The 22,035-nt window shown below is 40.2% G+C and overlaps 1 protein-coding gene across 1 annotated transcript in view; it reads left to right on the top strand.

Moving 5' to 3' along the window:
- The window catches only part of CPQ (carboxypeptidase Q), a 159,277-nt gene that overhangs the window by 93,051 nt on the left and 44,191 nt on the right, over positions 1-22,035 (top strand). The window contains exon 5 of the mRNA XM_065831608.2: positions 6,539-6,650. Coding sequence (XP_065687680.1) covers positions 6,539-6,650 — 112 coding nt within the window. The remainder of the gene's footprint in view (positions 1-6,538; positions 6,651-22,035) is intronic.

Here is a 22,035-nt window from a genome sequence, read left to right as displayed (position 1 = left end):
CATTTACATTTAGGGCATGATTTAATCCGATTGCAGTTTAACTGGAGGCAGTTAGTGTTTTCTTAAAGGCAAGTGCAGAAACTCACAAATCTTTTTTTCAGATATTTGTAACCCAAAACAAATGTTTGGGAAATGGTCAGGGCAGACGTTCATGAAGAGGTTTTACCAAGTAAGTGGTTATTACACTGAATATCTCTCATATGGCTCCATGCTTGAATTTGGCTTTTGAAGCTGATGGAATTACACACAGTAGAGTAGACCTGTGTTAAAACATAACTGGACAATTTTATTTTTTTTTTTTGCCGGTAGTAACGAACAGCTCATTTTTAAATACGGGGCAATTTATATTCAAATACATATATATGATATGTATATATCTAATCTTGCATGTAAATATAATTCTAATCCCATGCCATATAGTGCTGTGTTGCTGATGTGCTCTCAACTTCGTCATTTTTGTCTTTGCCGAATGTTGAGATACTGAGCTTGAAATAACGGTAGTATAGATCCAAAATGCAGTGTCCCTGCAAGAACTATTGAACTGTTTCCTTTGAGTCTCTGTCCTGCTGTTGGAAGAGCTGGGCTGGATTCCAGAAAGGAAGATGGCGCGTGATGTGTTTACTGCAGTCTGTGTACTGCTGCTGTACGTAGGATTACAAGTTCTGATGGTTTAGATTTTAGAAGGCTTGATGGAAAAGCCCAGGGACCAATTTATAGAATCCTACTGCATGATACAAATAAATAAGTATTGTGAATATTTTAAAACTTGAAGAGTGTGAGTTTGTATACAGGAATGTGGTTCTGCCTGGACACACAGTATGAAGAAGGAAGAGCTGATGATTATTTATTTGTCATTCGTTTTGCCGTGTGAGCTGAAGGGAGAAAGGTTTGAGGTGGAGTAGGGAAGAGAATGGGTCAGGACAAAAAACCTAATTACACACCAACGTTTTATTCCATTAAAATGACAGAACTTTTTCCTAAAAATGAGAGTGATAATACAGTCTGCACACTAGGAATTACTTTAAAGAGGAAGGCTGCTGTGAGCACTCATGCCAACTTTACTGTGTGGGTAAGCAGTAGAAAAGCACATTGCTTGGTGTTGCCATTTTCCAGAGCATATTGGCAAGCACTTGTGCGGATGATGCTAATACATCCTAAAGCAGCCGTGCCAGATTTACTACTCTGAATTTGCAAATCTGTATATATGAAGATTTCATTTAATCATAGTTTTGTGGGCAAGTTAAGCATGATGGGCTTAAATTTAGTCCTGCCAGCTATTTTATGCGCCCACTAGTTAGCTACATGATATGCTACCTTTCTCTTTTCTCTTGTTCTCATGCTGTTAACACAGTGCAGTGAAGAAAATCTTTAGATCCTTATAAAGTGAAGCCATCTGGAAGTTCATAGTTGTCCTGCTATCCAAATGGGTAGATTACTCAAAACGTACTCCTTGCACTCCTTGCACAGGCCTGAATTTGGTGCTGGATTCTTCTGTCTGAGGATTAACAGGTTTTCAGTCATGGTTTAGTTAGCATCAGAAATTTTGCTTGAGACAGAGAAAAATAGAATCTTGTCAAGTGAGAGAGTGTTCGTGTGAGTAAAAGAAGCAATAAATATCTGGGGAAGGAGAGGAATTATAGGCATTTTTTTAATTGGATTGAATAAGTGATCCTAATTCTTATCTGACTTCTGTTTTGCTGCAATTTTGACCCAAACACAAATCAACTTCATATGGTGTTCATATGTGTAAACTTTGTGCAGATATCCCATGCACTGGAAGGGGATTCATGAAGAAAAAACATGCAGTCAAATAATGTAAGACTTTATTGTGGTACCTGGAGCTTAAGATGAACTTACCTAGAAGCAAACCAAAGAAAAAAAGAACAACAAAAATTTGAAAGGAAAGGATTTAATGAGTTTCCAAGTAATTGGGAACCGGGCTGGAACACTGTAGACCTGTGTTGCCTGAGCAAATGACTAACTCGTGGCAGTATTTGGCTGAAAATGTGTATAAGCAGTTGAAAAGAATTTCAGTTACAGTCTAGAGCACTTGACTGTTTTAGCTTGAAGTTTTGGCATACAGACACTTGGAGTTTGAGTATGTCTTGGCTAAAGATGTTTGATCCAATTCTAATATCCTGCATAGTTCTTGATCATCCCGTTCTCTGTGTATGTGATCCTTGTTTAAGTTTTCTGTCCTCTCCATGCATGTTAAGGTGCTACTTATTCTCCCTGTCTACTGGAGGAAGATGCAAGAAAAAATGCTTTTGGGTGGTTTGGATAATGAAGGTTATTACTAAGCTTTTCTAAGAGAATATTCTAATAACCAGATTCCATCAATAAAGGTCCTACTTTTTGAACCCTAACCTCCATCTGTGAAATCTTCATCCATGAAGGGCAAAGATGAATGGTGATGTCATTGCTCTTCCATTACCACCTACCTCAGTGACATGAATTAATTTTGCGTGCTGATTTTCACAATTTGATACAAACATTATTCTACATTAGATCCTGTGATTGAAAATGTTACTTACAGTTCTTTCCTAATGTTTATTATCTATGATCTCTAATGTTGCATAGAAAGAAGACTTCACCTTGTATGTCTACGGGAGCAAGTGAGATTGCAGAGACTAACTAAAAGTGAAATAAACTTTTCTTAAAATTCCCTCTAACCAAGCAGAAGGTAGTTCATCTACATTTTATGAAGTTACTGTGTGGCAAATGCAGTAGGCATGTGTGACTATGTATGGAATGGGAGATTATTTTTAGTGACAAAAAACATCTGCTTAGAAAAGGATAACTCCGTGACATATGCAAATGTATGTGAATGGGTGGTTCCTCTGCCTAATCTTCCTGGGTTTAAAATACAAAATAAATACTTATATAAATATATTAAATATAAATTTCAAAATATTTCCATATGCTTGATTGAAATGCTGGACATAACTTAAAGGCATCCAATAGAGATCATAATACTGGTGCAGAAGGAAACAGAATAACTCATCTTCTATTAGAAACGTTTCTTGCAGTTTTCTTTCTGTTGTATTGTCTCAGGACTGTGTCTAGAGCTGCATTTCTTAGCTGTGTCACTGCAGGAAAGCCAAATCTTCCGTTGTCATGTTGCATGCAAGCTGTATTATCCTAAATTTATTTTTTGTCACTTTGGCAAATGCATATTGCTGTATTTGTACTGTCCCATACAGTTGCTTGTGGTTTCTCTGTATATTTAAAACAAATACTTGTACTTACATAGACTCACATCGCTTTGCAGTGCTTATAGTCTGTTGGCATGTGCTGACATTTCTATAGGGATGTTTTGGGCAAATGTAAGTGATTAACCTGTGTGTAGATTTAGAGCCGAGAACCACGTAACAGATTTGAGAGCAATGTGGAAAATGCAATAATCATATGTCCTTTATAGCTTTAACTGCCTTTGTTAGTAGCCCACCTATACAGAGAATTGTAATATTATTGGTTTAGAGTATTATCTTAAATAATATATTGGCATAGAATTAATTTTAGAAATATTTCCATTTATTGTCCAGACACACATATCTACTTAAAGACCAAGATAAACATAGGGTTTTGTTATTTTACGACTGTGTCTTATTTTAAGAATGTCTACGGCTAGCTATCAGCAGGATCACTGAAACTTACATTGTAGCAGCTGCTACAAAATGATAGTTTAAAAAAACAACTGTTCTGAAGAAACTTTCACATAAAAGTACATTGGTTGTATTTATGTAATTGCTCTTGGCATCGGCTTGAGTAAATTTAAGTAAAAGTTCATCCGTAAAATTATCTGACTTTCTCAATCCACTTGAACCTTGATCTTGTTTTGGTGTCATGATCTGGAGTTGATAAAGATGCTTTGTGATTGGAGTCTGTAACCCCAAATGGGATTACACCACCTTCTTCTGATTCAGAATTTCCTGATGTTGCAATATGTGTTGTTTCACAGAAATGAAGAGTAATTCCCTCTCAGACACTCATGTTGAGGTTTCTGCCAGGGAATAGCATTAGTGAGGTCTTCTTTCACTGCTAAAGACAAGGCGTCGCTTGGTTTTCATTCAATGAGTTTACAGACCTGTTCTAAATAATTCACTTCAGCTTGAAGCTCCGTTTTCCAGAAGAGGGAATAGTTCTCTTCTTAAAACCAATTTTTGCTTTACGAACAAACAAACCACATGGTGATTTTGAAGTTGTGGAACAGACGTTCTTTATACTGCAGAGAGTTGTGCTTTCCCTCCAAGCCTTTTCTGTTCCCTTTTTTTTAATTATTATTATTTGCAAATTCCTTACTGAACAGACAGTACTGAGTCTGCATCAGCCAGCTGCAAAGCATGGTGGTGTTGGAGCTCTGTCCTCTGTGGGCAGGTTGCAGTGGGGCTGCATGTGCATCCCAAGCTCCCAAAGCAGAGTTCGTTCATGCATCACCCTCCTCCCTTATAAGAAAACAGAGCAATGAGTACTGCAGTGAACACTCCTTTTCTGCTCGCACTTCAGAAAGATTTCTACCTTCAAAACTGGTATGGCTTTTCTTAGATTCTCTGGTTTCAAACTATGTTGCTATTGTAGCAGAGGGCTGCCACAGATTAAGTACTTCTACTGCAGGGCACCATCCTTGGAAAACATGCTGTTTGCAGACTTTCATGCTGGCCCTGCAGAGATCGTGACATTAAATTGCAGGCGTACCTCCTGAGTAAATCTAAGGCACTTCCAGAGGGGCCTGCCATCCAAATTTAAGTGCTTTTGAAAGAGGGGAAGTTTTGGAATAAAGGCTGAAGCACGGTTGTCCACTACCAAGAAAATCAGTCTGTGCTGGAAAGCAAGCACATGTTTAGTTAAGGCTGGGAAAGCAGAAGAGGGAGCTGAAACATCTGAAAAGGAAAGAGTAAACTGCTCTTCAGGTTTTGATCTCAAGCTTTTCCAGCTTCTAAAGCATGACACCTCTTGAGTTTTATAGCACACACATTTATAAACATTTCATGGTGTACTTTCTAAATTTAAAGAGTTTTAGTGCCTTCTGATTGGACATATGGCAATACAATATTTATGACTAGTAATTTGTCATGGCCCTTGTTTAATGCAAAAAGACCTTTTAGTTGTGCTACCTCAGTTCATATTTGCTAAACACCATTGCCATGATCTATTTGTTCATTATTTTTAATAGTCAGTGAAAACTTACTAAGATTTCTCTCATGTAAAGGGGAAAATAGAGGTTTTCATGGTTGGGCCCCATGCTAGTTCCTTGCAATGTTAGCTGCACACTTGATAGCATAGGGCCTCTGCCATAGGCTCTCACCCTAGGAAGAACTCATTATGTTCTCATTATCAGTGCTGGAGCAGTTGTCCTGTGATGTATGAAGCTGATGATATCCCAGGAGATCCTCATCCCTCAGGGAGGAGGAGGAGGCAGGAGGAATGAGTATTTTTCACCTTCTTCTAGAGCCCTCAACTCTGAGAGCTCATAGATGTCAGCCAACCGGGGAGCTGCAAGCATCCCTTCATGTATGGCCAGTGCTGGGCAGGACACGGACAGACGCTCCAGGGCCTCCTTCAGTTTTTCCTTAGTGCTGAGTTCGATGTTTCCACTTCCACCCTATCCCAAGGGCGTTCTTTATTGGGTACCAGTTCTTCAAAGAGTCCTGGGACACCACAGTGGCTCTTGCTTTTGTCCTGTTGAATGATGTTACCACACTGCCTGCTCAGCTCAAGACTTCTTGTCCCTCCTAGACCTCTCCATTGCAGTTACACATCCATGAGCCCTTCATCTTCAGGTCCGGTTAGGGAACTGTTTCACTTCTGGTATTGGTCTGATGCTGTTTGTCGACTTCGGAGGAGCTGAGATCTGCAAGTGGGTGTTTCTGGAGATACATCTACTACTGTGCTGTAGCCACAAAATTTCTTTGCCGAAAACCCATCTGGGACTTGCTACCATATAGTTTTTAATTTAAAATATCCTTATGACTAATGGAACTATAAAATACCTTGTCATTGTTGCAGCACATAGGGGATCCAGTAATAAATGAGAGGTCCTCTGTGACAAGCATCATAGATATATAATAAAACAGTAAGCTCTGTCTGGGAACAATTCAGTCTAAGTTCATTTCTTCCTTATGCACCCAAAAATAGGGTTAATGAAATTTCCTGCCTAAGGGCTGGAATATGAAAGAAATTTTCACCATCCTGCAGTGTATTAGTCCCATATCTCTGAAAAGTATGCACTTTGTTAGTGTACAAGACAAAACTATGTTAACACACAAGACAAAACCTTTAATTTAAGCATTTCTCACAGCATATCTACTTTGATTTAGGCAGTGGTTTGAAGCAATAGGATGCATATGGTGATTCCAGATTTATATTCAGTGACTAGAAAACAATGTTTTTAGTGGTTTTATTTGAAATCTTTCCTTCCTGCTGTTCTAAACTAAAAAGCCAAATTTATGATAAAATCATAAAAATGTTTAAATGCTGGACTGGCTTTTCTGATTCAGTGTTTTCACGTAGGTATGTTTTCTCGTAATTGCTTTTCCAGATTGTATTGGTTAGCGGACATCTGGACAGCTGGGACGTTGGGCAGGGAGCTATGGATGACGGTGGTGGAGCATTTATATCATGGGAAGCATTATCACTCATTAAAGATCTGGGTAAATATTTAATTTTAAAATATTTTTGATGCATTACCTTTCCAGGACATTTTGTATGTTGTCTAAACTGTATTTTCTATTTTATCCATTCCTCTGAGCACAAATATTCATACTTAGTATAAGTATTTTGCAAGTTTGTCTGTTAAACTCCTCCTTTAATCACGGATGTCACCGAAAAGCAACACATCCATCAATGTTCTAGAAAGTGCCTTGAGCCTGCGTGGTCACTATTATCAGCATAAGATATAATGTCTAGATACCTTAAAAGGAAGTCACTCCTTTCATTTTGCCTTAATGAGCTTCTCACTGTTAATGAAGATAAAGCTTCATGAAGTCACAGGTAGCCTTCTGATATTTATAGAATCATAGAATGGTTTGAGTTGGAAGGGACCTTCAGAGCTCATCTAGTCCAACCCCCCTGCAATGAACAGGGACATCGTCAACTAGATCAGGTTGGTCAGAGCCCCATCCAGACTGACCTTGAATGTCTCCAGGGATGGGGAATCCACAACCTCTCCGAGCAACCTCTTGCAGTGTCTCATGACCCTCATCATAAAAGTTTAATCTCCCCTCTTTAATGGTTTAGAACTATTACCACTTGTCCTGTCATAACAGGCTGTACTAAAAAGTCTGTCACCATCTGTCTTATAGGCCCTTATTAAGTACTGAAAGGCTGCAATAAGGTCTCCCTGGAGCCTTCTCTTCTCCAGGCTGAACAACCCAAACTCTCTCAGCCAGTCTTCATAGAAGAGGTATCACATCCCCCTGCTCATTTTTGTGGCATTGATGAAGACATTAGATAGTACTGGTCCCAATATAGACCCCTGAGGGGCATCACTTGTCACTGGTGTCCATCCAGACATTGTGCCATCGACCACTCCTCTCTGGGTGTGACCATCCAGCCAGTTCCTCATCCACCAAACAGTCCACAGATCGAATCTGTACCTTTCCAATTTAGAGAGAAGGATGCTGTGGGGGACCTTGTCAAAGGCTTTATGTAGATATATCTGTGCTATCAAACTGATGTGTTCTCAGCTTTGCATTTGAGGGCTGATTTCCTGATTAGGCTGCTTTTATGCTGTTGTGTACTTGGGCTCTGCTTTGGACTGTGACAGCTGACATTCTAGCAGCCTGGCAAAGGAAATCCAGGAGACAGGAAGCGTGAGCTTGAGTCTCATCACTACAAAGATACACTTCCATCAAGTTTGGCTTAACCATGGCGACCTGTCAAATGCTGTGGGCTCATATGTCTCATCAAGCAACATTTGTCACCGAGGCCTTGCACACTGTAGTATTCTGCTTCAATAGGTTCAGCAGCCTTCTGTTTCCAGGGGTCACTTCTTCAAATAATTCTTTGTAATCAGCAGGGTCATAAGGTGACTGGGTTCTGGAATTTGGTCTGTCGATCAGCTGGACTCTTCTGAAACTGATATTCCAGCACACATACTGTCAACCCTGGACTTTCTGGTCTCCCTCCTTCAGAGTTTCTGCTTGGTAGTAATACGAGTTGAACTAAATCCCCATGACATCAATGCTAAATGTAAATAAAGAAGGAGAGAAAGAGGAAAACGCAGATTCTAGCCTGGATATGTCTGTTCCAGTGGTGCTATGGACTTGCTCAGCCTACTGCCTCCTGATTTGGATAGCCACCTGTGTGGGATCTGAAAGGCCAGTTTCTTCCACTCGTAAACTTGGCCTGATTTGTGGGTAGAAGTGGGCTGCAGACAGCATGGTGCTGTAGAAAGGCATGGTCTATGTATGCCTACACTGGGTTTGTCTGGTGGGAGAGAAGGTCCACAAGGTAAGATAGGGATGGTGTATGTGCAAGAGGGAGCTATGGTTGCACAGTCATCTGCCTGTGTCCTCCAGGCACCCAGGCTCTCAGTTTGGCCTCATGTCCTGTGGTTCCCAATCTGATGTGGCCTAGTGTGATTTCTGGTCTGCAGACTGCGAATTACAGTCTTACTGCTTGATCTAACTTTTTTGCTCATTTTACTTCCATATGGGCTTTTGTCACTGTACTACTCAAAACTAGTTCAAAACAGACTTCTTAGAGTGTAAAGCTGGTACGCAAGGGTGCTTTTCCCCCTTCATCAGATGGAACCTATTGTACCTTGTCATTCCCTCTTTCCAGAACTGTAACCTGTGGTCACGGGGAAAGCGCCCATGTATTCCTTAAAAACTAAAGTCAGCTGCTGCTTCTGCTCTAAGCTCTGGCAGAGCTTAAATAATAAACACAAGGATTTGTGCACTTGAATGATCTCGGTGTTTCCTGAAGAGCTCTTTGTAGACAAGCTCTGTTATATGATTAGCCACTTTCATACTGCAGTGGAGAACACCAGACATCTGTGTGAATTCCTTTTCCTTTATTTTGCATTATTTAAACCTCTTATCTCTCATTTTTCCAGCCTCGGAATGACTGGAATATCAGTCTGTGACTGAAAACAAAGTGCATATGGTTTAATTTTTGCTCTTTTAAAAGTAAAATGAAGAGGAATTTTCTACACAATAACCCAGGCATATTTGTTTCCTTAGTGTTTTTAATCTTTCTTTTATGACTCTTGGAAAATTGTCTGTGCTCCCTTCAGCTTCAGTTAAAAAGACAAAAAAGGAGGTTTCTGTGTTTGTTGACTCCATTCCATTCAGAATAAACTGATTTTTGTCTCTTAAGAGTGAGTTCATGGTGGCATTGTATAATTCTTATTCACTGAGTTTTCCTTCTTGCATGATTGAAACACACCACTCTCTGCTTGTTCAAATATTTGATTTCCTCTGGTAGTAGCCTGTGTTTGCTGTACAACCTGTGGTGAAATGCTGTTTTGTCAGCTGGGAAATGTCAGAGCCTTTGCTGATGCCCTCTGTTCTGGCCAGCTGTTGTGTTCAGCTCTTCTTGTTGCACCAGTGTTCTGCAGGAACTTAAGGCTGAGGGAGGACTTCTGGGTCATCACATCTAACCTGTAGATAACCATGGGGGATAGGGCCTTTCATAAACTGTATCTGTAGTAGATTGGTTAATGTGGATTTTATACCTTATGATGCACATAAAATCTGACAAAAAGGACAGCAAAGCAACAGGTGTGCAAATTGTGTAAGAATTGAATTAATGAGTTTTGTTTAAAATCAACTCCATAGATGTGTTTGGAGTGACCATTGTATTTTGAACTGTGGAGACATGGTTTAACATCCTTTTGGTCCCTGATAAATTTAGTATCAGACTAGTCTACCAAATACATTTGACAGGGGATAAGCCATCTCTAACTGGCTTATCTATATGCACATGCAGAATTTTTTTACTGTGTACTTGGAGTCTTAAAGCCATGGTCCATCATGCAACTTTCTCTGCGTTTACCAGAGTATAACTAATCTTACAGCTGTTGTGATATGATCTTCAAGCTGAAGTGAGCATTCTGAAATATGAATTCTGGAATATGAAGTTTGTATCCTGTAGTGATAAACACTGCTGCTCCTTCTGCCATGGTCCACTGATTCTGTGAAAGGAAGATATTATTACACTATTCAAGCAGGTTTTTTTTCAGTGATGATCTAATAGCACTTCATCATAATATCACTGTGACCCTTGGACATGGCCGGTGGATACAATTTATGCCTGTTAATTAGCATTTTGATAATTCCATGTAGGACTTGAAGAATTATTATAGTTTAAATATCATTCTGTACTTTCAATATAACCTCCTTCCCAAACCATTTAATGGTGATTGGCTTAGGACCAAATGCATTGAATTCATTGAAAAATCGTTGAAATGATAGTTTAAGATGGTTATATTTTCTTTCAAGCAGTGCAATGTGTTTTCTTGCTTCATTTTTTTTTTTTTCCAGCAGTTTTTGCTTTTATTTCTAAGTAAATCAGTTACTTAATGTGTTAGCATTTACATTTTCTGAATCTCCAGAGTTAGCTTTTTTTTTTTTTTTTTAATTGAGCTGATAGTTTCTGTACTGGCAGCTGCTTTTTTTTCTTTCTAGTGTTTTTCTAGATTTTCAGACACCATAACAGTTACACGTTCCCTACAAACACACGTAACAGTAGTACAATCTGAAGTAGTTTTACACAATCTTCGAAACTTCAGACTTTTGGTAGGTTTTATTTCTGTTTCATTTTTTGACTTCACAGGAAGGCCAGACTGAACTGAAATAATTTGGTGTTGCATCACTGGAGAGTGGGATAAAAACATTTAATTAATGTAAAATCCCGTGTATATGTTTCAAAAGAGCAGTACCTTAAAAACATAGGGCCAGATTGTGAACTAGTGTAGTTTTAAAACACTGTTTGGAGCTGTAACGATTCAGTTAGACCTGGAAAGTACAAGACCAAAAAAGTGGATAGCTTCAAGTTTGTCTGAATACTTTGCTTTCGATACCTGTCGTGTCTCTCTGCCTGACTTCCACACCAGGGTGACGGGAAGGGGGCACTGGCTGGCAGTGCCATTCCCTCCCCACCTTCTCCAGGGAGGAAGCGCAGGCAGAAAATTCTGAGCAAACGCTGGCTTTTATATGGTTACATTTCAACAAGATGGGTCTTGCTCCAAGTGGCTTTTCCACAGCCACCCTGTGCAGAAAACTGAATCCTCTCCTCTCCTCTCCTCTCCTCTCCTCTCCTCTCCTCTCCTCTCCTCTCCTCTCCTCTCCTCTCCTCTCCTCTCCTCTCCTCTCCTCTCCTCTCCTCTCCTCTCCTCTCCTCTCCTCTCCTCTCCTCTCCTCTCCTCTCCTCTCCTCTCCTCTCCTCTCCTCTCCTCTCCTCTCCCCTCCTCTCCCCTCCTCTCCCCTCCTCTCCCCTCCTCTCCCCTCCTCTCCCCTCCTCTCCCCTCCTCTCCCCTCCTCTCCCCTCCTCTCCCCTCCTCTCCCCTCCTCTCCCCTCCTCTCCCCTCCTCTCCCCTCCTCTCCCCTCCTCTCCCCTCCTCTCCCCTCCTCTCCCCTCCTCTCCCCTCCTCTCCTCTCCTCTCCTCTCCTCTCCTCTCCTCTCCTCTCCTCTCCTCTCCTCTCCTCTCCTCTCCTCTCCTCTCCTCTCCTCTCCCTCTTCACTTAAGGATCAGCACTGGCTTGTGCACCTGTTGGTACCAGCAGTGGTCATAGATATGTCCAGACCTCAGTGACCAGAGGTGTTTTCTTTAGTGCACCTGTATCAACTTCTCCCTGTCAACTATACTCTTACAGTTGCTTGCTTTGCCAGTAGCTCATCTCAGAAAAATTCACCAGCTAGTGGCCATGTTGACTAGTGTTATCCAAATTGGCCTTTTCTCCTGGTAAATGCTAAAATTTAATGAAGCACTAAAGAAAGAAAACCAGTATTTTTTTCATTGAACTCTTCAAGCTTACATAAGCCACTGATTGGCAAGATCTCTGATGAGCTACTTTATGGCTTATGTGCTTAAAAAATGAAGAACTGAAAGTTTTTCCCCAGAAATTGTTTGTGTGAAGAAAGATGAAAGTTTCAGATGATTATTGCTCTTTATTTCTTTTTTTTCTGGAAATAAAGATGTCTTCAGAGGTATTTCCTAAGCTGGTTTGAACTGATAAACTCCCTTTCCTTCAGTGGAGCTGGGGCTGCTGTGATTAGGTGAGGATTTCTGATGTTAAGAAGTTACCCTTCCTAATGGCAGGCAGGGTGTTGGGGGCACTGAGCTTGTGCAAATGTGCAGTTTGCCTGCAGCAGTGTCTGGCAGCTGCCGCCTTCCCCAGACTCCCCAGTTTTTAACCTTTTGATTGATTTTAACTAAATTTGATAGATCCTTTCCTAATGATGATGAAGACCTGGTTAATAAGCACATGTGTAGCTTTGGAGTAGGGTTAAGGGGTTCTTTGCTTTAAGCTAAGGGAATCCATGGGGTGATGGATGAGCTGTGCTGTGGCGTGAGGGCATTGGGAAGCTGTAGTAGAGACAGCACTCAAGCAAATTCACGGAACAACAGCTGTCCTGCTAATTACAGTCTAGAAACCTCAAACCCAGTTTGTTTTCAGGATGCTTGTACATTTCTCCAATATTACATTTGTTAGTTTGTGTGCAAAAAAAGGTGTCTCTAGAGATGGCCAATGCCATTTGCCTCAGCATTTTCATGTTAGCTTGTTTAATGCTCTGGCGTCATTTGAAACACAGTTTTTCTTGTCCTGGTGTCGCAAGAGTTTTACAAAAGTAGCTGCCTGTCCAGGTAAAAAAAAAAAAAAAAATTACCGCAAATTTATTTTGGTGCCATATTTTGCCCTTAGTTTGTTGTACATGTTGGGCAACCAGCCTGTGAGACCTGATGCTGCTCTGGATGTTGGTTGTACTTTCTGTGAAGGAGGTATTTGTGTTCCTCTTTCACCATTTCAAGCCTCCTTCTGCCACCATGGTGGTCTTGCTCAGGACTAATACTTGTGTATTTGAACAAGAAGCAGGTAGCGTGTATCAATGATTTCAGAGGTTTAGCCAGTGCTGTCTCTTTGCCTCTAATCCAGCTGTGTTACTGCATCGCTTGGCTGAGGGGCATTTCCTGGCCTAGACCCCCAGCACTCTGTCCCACTCCCACCCCAGGAGAGCCCTGCCAAAGCCACCTCCTGCTCCAGCGCTAGATCCTGGGACTTTTATCCTTAAAGGGAGTTTGAGAGAGTGGAATAAAGACAATAAGAGAGAAAGGTCTTTAATAGGTGGTCATATGGCTGTGTCATCTTTCTAAGCATAATATTTTATGCCTCCTAAGTACAGCAGAGAGCCCACTGGAGTTAGAGATGCAGTTGATTTTGACAGATGAATTTCACTGCTTTCTTCTGAGAAACTTCAGACTCGATAACTGTTGTGACTCTTTTTAATTAAAACAGCTGGAGCCATTTTTTCTTCATATTGAGAAGAGAAGCTGAAGGGATCTGCTACTTGACACTACAGTCTGTTTTCAGAGTCTCATCTCTGCTAGCACAGGAAGAATCAAATAGTCAACAGGTCTGTTGTTCAAATACTGGGTTTCTGTCAGCAGCATTTATCCACAAGCTCTCTCCCCTTGTTCAAAAATGTGTTTTCTACCTTTCCCTGTCTGTGTTTAGGTCTCGCTTGCTCCATCCCTATTCAGGTGTTGGTGCCCTGCCAAGCCTGGAGGCGTACAAGTGTTCACCAGCTCCTGTCCAGTCTCTGTGTTTACAGGGTGCATCTTCATTAGAAGTCCAATGGCTGTGCTGTGAATTTGAAAAATCATGAACTCATCCTCTTTCCATTCAATTGCTTGAAGTGCAGCAGTGTAAGGTGTTGCCAGTTATTGCAATCTGAACTCCTGCCTGTGTTGAAGTAATCGGTATAGACTTCAGGAAAGGCTGCACTCGTAAGATCACTATAGTGACGTATTGTGCTACAGAGTGAACATTTCCCCACTTTTGCTGTTGTCTCGTGCACTGAGCTCGTGTTCATTCATGTCTGCACGCCACATGAGACCAGGGAGTGTCCTGCGCGGACTGTGCCTCCAAGTGCTTCTGGGAATCCTGGTTCTTCCAGGTAAAAATATATTTGCTATGGGCAGCTGCCAGAGCCAGCAAATACCAGGACTCAAGTAGGTGTAGAGGGCACATTTTCCTTGTCTGCACCCAGGGCAGGGCGCCTGATGCTGTTGCTGCTAGAGCAGCCTGATGAAGGAAGGTTGTTGACAAAGTCTAATCCTGGCCATCACACCTTTTACATGGCTTTCCTACATTCCTAGACAGTGATCTGTATGCACACAAGAAAGGGAGAAAGGTATAGTGACAGATGCTGTGCATACTCCCCCGTCTTTGCCAGCATTATGGGGAAATGGAATTTAATGAGTCAGCTTCTTACAGATGTAGATGTGGATCTGGTACCACCAAATCTCTGTTCCATAGGATAAAGGCTCAGAAAACTACAGAAATGTTTTTAAAGCAATACACGTAAGAATTTAAAGGTACTACCCAAATTACATTTTATGTAACTCATAAGGAGTTGGTTAGGCAGTTCTTTTCCGCTAACAACCTGTTTAAAATTGAAACTGTAACGCTCATCTGAATTATACACATGACTAATGTGACTAGAAAACCATAAGACGTTTTTACTTAGTTCACTATAGCCATTGTATTAAGTTACATTTCTCAAGTCCAAATTCACTGGCTGTATATGAGGACTAGAAATATGTTTTATTTAAAAAAGTGATCACTGGAGTCATTCATTTTCTGCTAGTTTAATTGAAGTCATATAACTGCAATTTTAACCAACTTACCAAAAATTTTGTTAGATGTTTTTCTGAATTTCTTGTAGCTGCGGTGATGTAATTGTTTACTGTCTAGGAGATATGTTGCGAAACATGGTTAAATGACTGCTTTTACTATAGGTTTGGGGTTGGTTTTTGTTTGTTTGTCTGGTTTGTTTTTTAAATTAAATATGCCAGATATTAACTCCCTGTTCTTACATCCTTTCTGCTTCCCCAAAATTGTGTATTTTATTCTGACCTTCACCTTTTACAAATCTATTATCTACTTGGTATGAAATCCTTGCGTATGCTGTTACATTGCAACTGTATTTATTCTTTCGTTTCAACATATGGCTGAATGCATATTTGGCAAATACTTAAATCTTCAATTTCCATATTGGGTTGGCATAGCAGAGGGGTGACTGCAGACATACAGAGTTGTTAATCTGGCAGTAAATTCAGGCATGGAGCCCTCCATGTTGCCTCTTGTTCTGTGGACTGCTGCTTCTCTGCACACTTTAATTTACCCAGGAAATTGACGATAAAATGTGTGCTTTGTTTATCTATAAAAATCTTTAAAACCTAGTGACAAAGGCTATTGTGATTTTTTTTTGAAATCTGTAATGTGGCTGACATAGTGAAATGCTGAAATGCTTCCTAGATTAAGTCAGGGGCATCTTGTCCTTACTGTCATTTTTTTTAAGGTGTATGTTTTCAGTGTGGGGAGGCACGTATGGCTGATGCATTTTTTGACTCACCAGCTCTGAGGACAAGGTCTAACAGATTGGGGTTTTTTCTGATCCAAAGAGCATGGCAGCAGAGGCAAAATGCGGAGGTCAAACTGTGGTTGATGCTTATGATACCAGAGAGTGAGGGTCGCTGCATTGCCTTTTCTGCTCCACAGCTCAGTGAGATCTCAAAATAACTTGAAGGAAGAAGGTTTTCCTAAGGAGGAATATGGTGGGTTTTAGAGGTTGACAGTGTCCTCTTCCTTTTGCTGGACTTGGAGAACATGCCAACAGGATCAGAGCAGGGCAGGAGGTGGAGGAGTGATCTGCTGAATTGGGCCTTTGCTGTTTTACCCAGGCAAGCAGTGGGTTTCCTTTTTTTTTTTTTTTCCAAGGACATGACTTATATTGACTTCATCACTCTACACTAACCGGTTCTGTGTTTAAAACCCCGTAGGCAGAAGGGCATGTTTGTCAGTGCTTCTCGTCTGACTGTCCCTGGACGGTGCTGCTGGTTGACAATGAGGTGTCCCCAGAGAAACCCTGGCTCTGGCAGTGCTGCTGCCTGGCTCCATTGCAGCCCATCACACCGGGCTCTGGGCTTGGCTTCCCTCTTCTCCCCCCCCCATCTCTCCAGTCAAAAGGCTTAATCCGTGTTAGTTTTAGTTACCGGTCTTGCAAATCATTCACGGCTTTCCCCTGCCGCCTTGTGTACCCAGCTCCTTCCTTGACATTTTGTCTTGGATATTGTATCATTTTCTTGAAATAAATGTACCTTTCCTAAAATAAATCTAAAACCTCTCATGTTTCCCCCTTCCATTCTTCAGTAAATCTGCCCTTCCTATTCCGTCATAAACTCATCCGCCTCCCTAAAAACAGGAAAAAAAAATTGCTTGGCTTAATTTCTGTGTCCCACTGCCCTCAACACAGCTGGCTGGCTGCCGGAGCTCTGCAGGCCCCAGTCCTGCCCTAGCCGGTTTGCCGAGTCCCTGTGCCCGCTTTGCAGGTACCTAGCCAAAAAGCTGCCCCCACTCTGTGGCTGTGGCAGTCCTGTCCTTTTCCCCCGTGAAACATGGCCCTGAGCACGCTGCCAGCCTCGGGTGAGATTAAGCTGCAGTGTTCAGAGTGGCTCCTGCCTCTGCTTTCATTTCACACTCTCCAGCCCCTGACCTTCCTGTTTTCTTCTTCCTGCAATGCCACATCTCTTCCCCAGGAGACCTCATTTCTCTTTACTCCAGACCTTCAGGACTCAGAGGTTAACTCGCTTCCCAGCACTATCCTGTGCAAGCACTTGATCCTCAGTGCTGCACATAGAACCTCTATCAGCAGAGAACAATCAGGTAAATTGCATTTTGTTAGACTATTTTAAGAAGAAAACAAAGTCAGTTTTCCAAGAAAAAGCACTTTCCCATGTCTAATTTGAACTTCACTAGAGAATTAGAAATATATCATGGTCAGGGTTTAAGTAATACTAAAATGTATTTTTGAGGCGTGCTTTGCCTTAGTTTTTGAAGCTTATAACTTTAATAGCCTTAGATTTTCACTGTTAAATCATTTTCACTCAAATAAAAAAAAAGTTATCTTAAATAAACATCTAACTAGACAGACACTTTTCTGAACTAATAGTGAGATTAGTTGTCTGAATCATAGAGGATTTTATTTCTAATAACAAAATGAAAGCTAAAATCCTGCTGGTTTAGAATGGAGACTTCTTTGTCTTCAGAGGAAAAAGTCTGGACATTAATTGCATTATTACTGTGATCCTATAAAATGCAGTTTATTGCTACATGTATGTTCTTTGAAATTAGCCAGAGAAACAGGGGTAAGGCTTTTCCTCTACAGCAGGGCTTGCCCAGGGTACAGAATACATAAACTATGTAATAGTGTCTGAAATACTTGGGAATATTCCTGTCCTCTGTTTCAAAATCTATCAAAGTCCTGCCAGAAAAGCAACATAATTGGGTAGCAAATGTTAGGAATGCTCACTTTATTGAGACGTCTGGCAAAGACCAAAACTGCAGAGTAAGTGTGGGCTCTTACTCTGGACATACTATGGAAAAGAAGGCTGCAACAGGTAAACTGTGTATAGTCTTAAAAGTTATTGTGTCTTACTGAAAGTAACCTTATTTGATAGTTCACTTGAGGTCTAGACCAGAATAGGGAATATTATAACTAAAAATACCAGTGATATAAAAAATAGGCAGGAAAATGAGAATGCAATGAGACCTAAAACATGTAACTTGCCACAAAGCCCAGCAGTTTAATTAAACCAGCAAATAAAACTTTTGCTGAGACTCTGGAAATTTCAGAAAAATGTCCTGTTGCCCAATCTGTTAGTGAGTGAAACAGTTTCACTTCCGCAGATCAAATCTAAAAGACAATGAAAAAAACCCTCCGAATATTTGGCTAGATTAAAAAAAAAAAAACAAAAAAAAAAAAAACAAAAAAAAAAACAGAGCATTGCTAGTTTAGGGAAGATTTTAATGATGCATTAAGGTACTGCTAGTGTGTTGTAGGCAAAACAGAGCAATTAAGAATGACTATTGATACACCTAATTTGACCCTAAAATATGCACCAGAAATTGTTTTTTCTTTTTCTTTTTGCAGAAGGCTGCTAGTAGAGTCACAAGAGACTTGGGAAATTTCCATGAAAACTATGGAACAAAGAAGACATGGGAGGAGAGAGGATGGGGAAAGCAGGAGACATAGCATGGAGAGAACTCAAAGACTAAGACAGTTTCCTAAGACACTGTTTTCAGACAAACCCAGTTGATACTGAAATAAATTTAAAGGGATGGGGACAAGCTAGTAATAAAGAACAGTGTATGTGCTCATTAAAAAGGATAGTAGTCTCATGTTTGTCAATGCTGTGTGTGTTCCAGCTTCAAGCTCTGAACCTGCAGCTTGTCATCAAAGGAACCCTTTGAAACCAGAATGCCTTCATGTGAGTGAGCTGCTCTATGAGGTCTGCATCAGGGCCCTCTTCAAATTGTTCATGGAATAATTTCTTATATAGATTTGTGGCACAGAAGGTCAAGTGAGAGCATCAATGTTTTGTAGTATGCATTGAAGTAAATAAACAATGTCCAGCTGAAATGTTCAGCTCCAAAAAGCAGTGGATGGAACATGGACAATAACCTGGTGCTGTTAAAAGCACCGAGTTTGAGCTTGGTAAGGTCCTTGTCTTGCTTGAGTAATTTCAGCTGGTACAAAGCACATTACACAAGTGGAATTTCCCTATTGTAATGTAACTGAAGGAAGTGTTCCAATTTATTGATATTGTATCAGGGGCTTGAAACTGATCTTATTAAATACACTGTTTCATTCTAGTTTGCAGAAAACTATGCTGATACTTGAAATGGAAACAGATTGTACCATTGTTTTTGACTATGAATTCTTGTCTTCTTTAGCAAAATGTAGCGTACTGGTTTTATATTTATTTTGGGCTGTGGCAGAGGTTTCAGAAATTCCAGGCATTTTATAAGAAGTACTTGCATGATAGAAATATCCCAACTAATGTCACACAGTAAATCCCCTATGTCTAATCAACTGCAGACATGAAGAAGGTATGGATTGCATCAGGAATTTAATGATTGTCAGCAGTGTCATCAGGTATCTTACTATTTTTTGTACAAATACACTTAAGGATGATATATCTGTATGTACCTCTCCTCAGTAGCTCCTGCAGCCAATACATCAGCAGCTTAGGCACTATTAGAGAGTAAGGGATCTGGTGCTGCAATTTCTTCTACTTTAGTGCTCAGTTCAAGGCTTTGCTGGGCCATTTATGAAGTGTCTTGGGAGGCTGAAGCTGGCAAAGCTCTAAGAAACCTCATGGTCTTCACAGTTTTAGACACACAATGGGGAGCTACAGTCATTTTCCTTTTTATTGCATAAGGATGAGCTTCAGCCCCATCTTTGTACTGGTGAGGAGCTTCTTTCTTCAGCTAATGCAACTGCTTATGAATGTTCTTAAAATCAGGAAGTGTGGGAAACAAGTGAAGTTTTCAGACTGAAGAAATAGAAATAGACTTTAGAAGTGAAAAGCAAGAAGGCAGTATTTTGCCACTACGAACGCAAGTTAAAATACTTGTTAATCTACTCACATCCATTTGCAGTTTGAGCAGCTGAGCAGCTGAGCAGCTATTTGATTTGCTTGTGGGTGATCTCTGCCTTGGCTTGCAGAGGAAGAACGCTTTTTCACAAAGGTAAAAGGCTTTTTATATTTTCAAGAGCTAATCAGTCTTATAACAACATGATGAGTTCTCTTGAAGAAGTCTTATCAGCCATCATACACTATCTTCTTATAGAAATACTGTATCTTTTTACTTAATGATCCGTATCAGTAAGGATTTATGTTTATAAAGTCACCAAAGGATATTTAGTATTTACTGATCTCTATTTTGATTTAAAAAAAAGGACACAATTCATGTTCTTCTTCCAGGCTTATGTAGTATCTTGTAGGTGAAGCATAATTTGGTTGTGTGTGTATAATACCTCCATGTCACTTGTTGACAAATATTTTATAAATAAGTGTTGAAAGAAAAACTTTTGGCAAAATAAGTCCTGGTAGTTAGGTTTAAGTAAAACTGATTAATTAATAAAGCTTAGTTACAAATATTCTTTTCTCAAGCAATATTATTCAATGGGGCAAGTATATTCAATATATTAATTAACGATTTGGACGAGGGAATTGAGTGTACTATCAGCAAGTTTGCTGATGACACCAAGCTGGGAGGAGTGGCTGACATGCCAGAAGGCTGTGCTGGCATCCAGCGAGACCTGGACAGGCTGGAGAGTTGAAAATAGAGTTAATAAGGGCTTCGTCTTAGTATGAGTGAAGTGTTTGCGGTACCCAAGGACAACAAAAGGGCTTAGCAGCCACTCCAGCACAGGCAGAGTATAATAGAGCAAGTGTCCTGGTGTACTTACTACACATTTCCTTAGTCATAGATTGACCATATCAGTGATTTTATTTCATCCTTTAACTTAGGAGTCTACGTGCCCTACTCTATTTTTTGTCATTTGGATAAAGCATAAGAATATAAAGATTGATTAGTAAAATTCACCTTTGTGGTAAACTATGACTGTTCTTCCCAGTTAAGGGTGAGGGAGAAAGAAAACTACTTGAATTTTCTGAAATATTGGAGATTTGCAGATTAATCTGTAGTTGGAGGAGTATCTGTAGTAGCTGTTTTGCTTTTAGACATGTGAACTCAGTAAGAACAAGTTATTTGAGTACCAACTATCAGTGTTATCCTCTTGTAAACCCCTGCTATTCTCTTTATTGAGATGGAGCAGAAGGGTGGAAACTGGGATTTCAGTGGTTTTGAGGAGGTGCTGAGCTCTGAAACTTTTGTTTGGGCTATATAATCTCAGATCCAGGTGACTCAGAAGGGCACAGTAGGATCCCTGCACTGATGCATCACTGAATGCCATTATACCCTGCCCAAAATCCTCTTTGCCAAAATGTTCTATTTAAATGTTCTAGGTAACTTTATGATCTTTTTTTCTTCTGATATCCTCTTTGTTGTGTTGTTTGGGGTTTTTTTGACTATTTAATTTATGACTTTTTAGATTGTCATTTATATAGATCAAAATGAAAGAAGCACTATTTTATTTGTAAAACAGTTTTCCTTAATTTAAAAATTTACTACCTCCCTCTCTACATGTTACACCCATCATAGAATATAGTTTTCTTGTCCAAATGCTATTTTATCATGCCTTTTCAATACATATGATGATACCTTCCTTAGGAACAAGTAGTATGTAAGAAGTAAGCCAAAGTAGTTAAACTTCATTTAAAAAAAGGGAGACTTAAATACGGTCCTTCATATTTTTTAATGAAAACATGCACTGAGAATATTCTTAGCAATTTTACTTGTAAATATTGGATTTGCCTCATGTTCTTTGGTCAGAATAGCTGTGTTTTTAATAACAGATAAATACTTAGTTCTTTCAGATTAAGATAATGAGGAAATTAAATTTTCCTCTGTAGACTTTGTTTGGTATTTAAAATAACTGCCTCCATATCTTAGATTTTTTTTTTAACTTGCCCATTTGCTTTCAGTAGAACTCACAAGTGAATCTACTGGCAGAAATAAGGCTGTTGTCAGAGGATGTAGGGAGGCAGCTAGGAAAGCTAAGGCCTCCTTAGAATTAAATCTTGTGAGGGGGGTCAAGGACAACAGAAAGAGCTTCTTCAAATATATGGCAGATAAAACTAACACGAGAGGCAATGTAAGCACGCTGATGAATGGGGTGGGTGCCCTGGTGACAGAAGACAGAGAGAAGGCAGAGTTACTGAATACCTTCTTTGTCTCTGTTTATACTGTCAGAGGCTGTCCTGAGGAGCCCTGTACCCCTGAGGCCCCAGAGGAAGTCAGGAAAATGGAGGAGTTTGCCATGGCTGATGAGGACTGGGTTAGGGAGCATTTAGGCAATCTGGACATCCATAAATCCATGGGTCATGATGGGATGCAC

Source organism: Patagioenas fasciata, chromosome 2 (genome assembly GCF_037038585.1).
Source record: "Patagioenas fasciata isolate bPatFas1 chromosome 2, bPatFas1.hap1, whole genome shotgun sequence".
Classification (NCBI taxonomy): domain Eukaryota; kingdom Metazoa; phylum Chordata; class Aves; order Columbiformes; family Columbidae; genus Patagioenas; species Patagioenas fasciata.
This window is presented reverse-complemented; position numbering and strand designations above follow the sequence as displayed.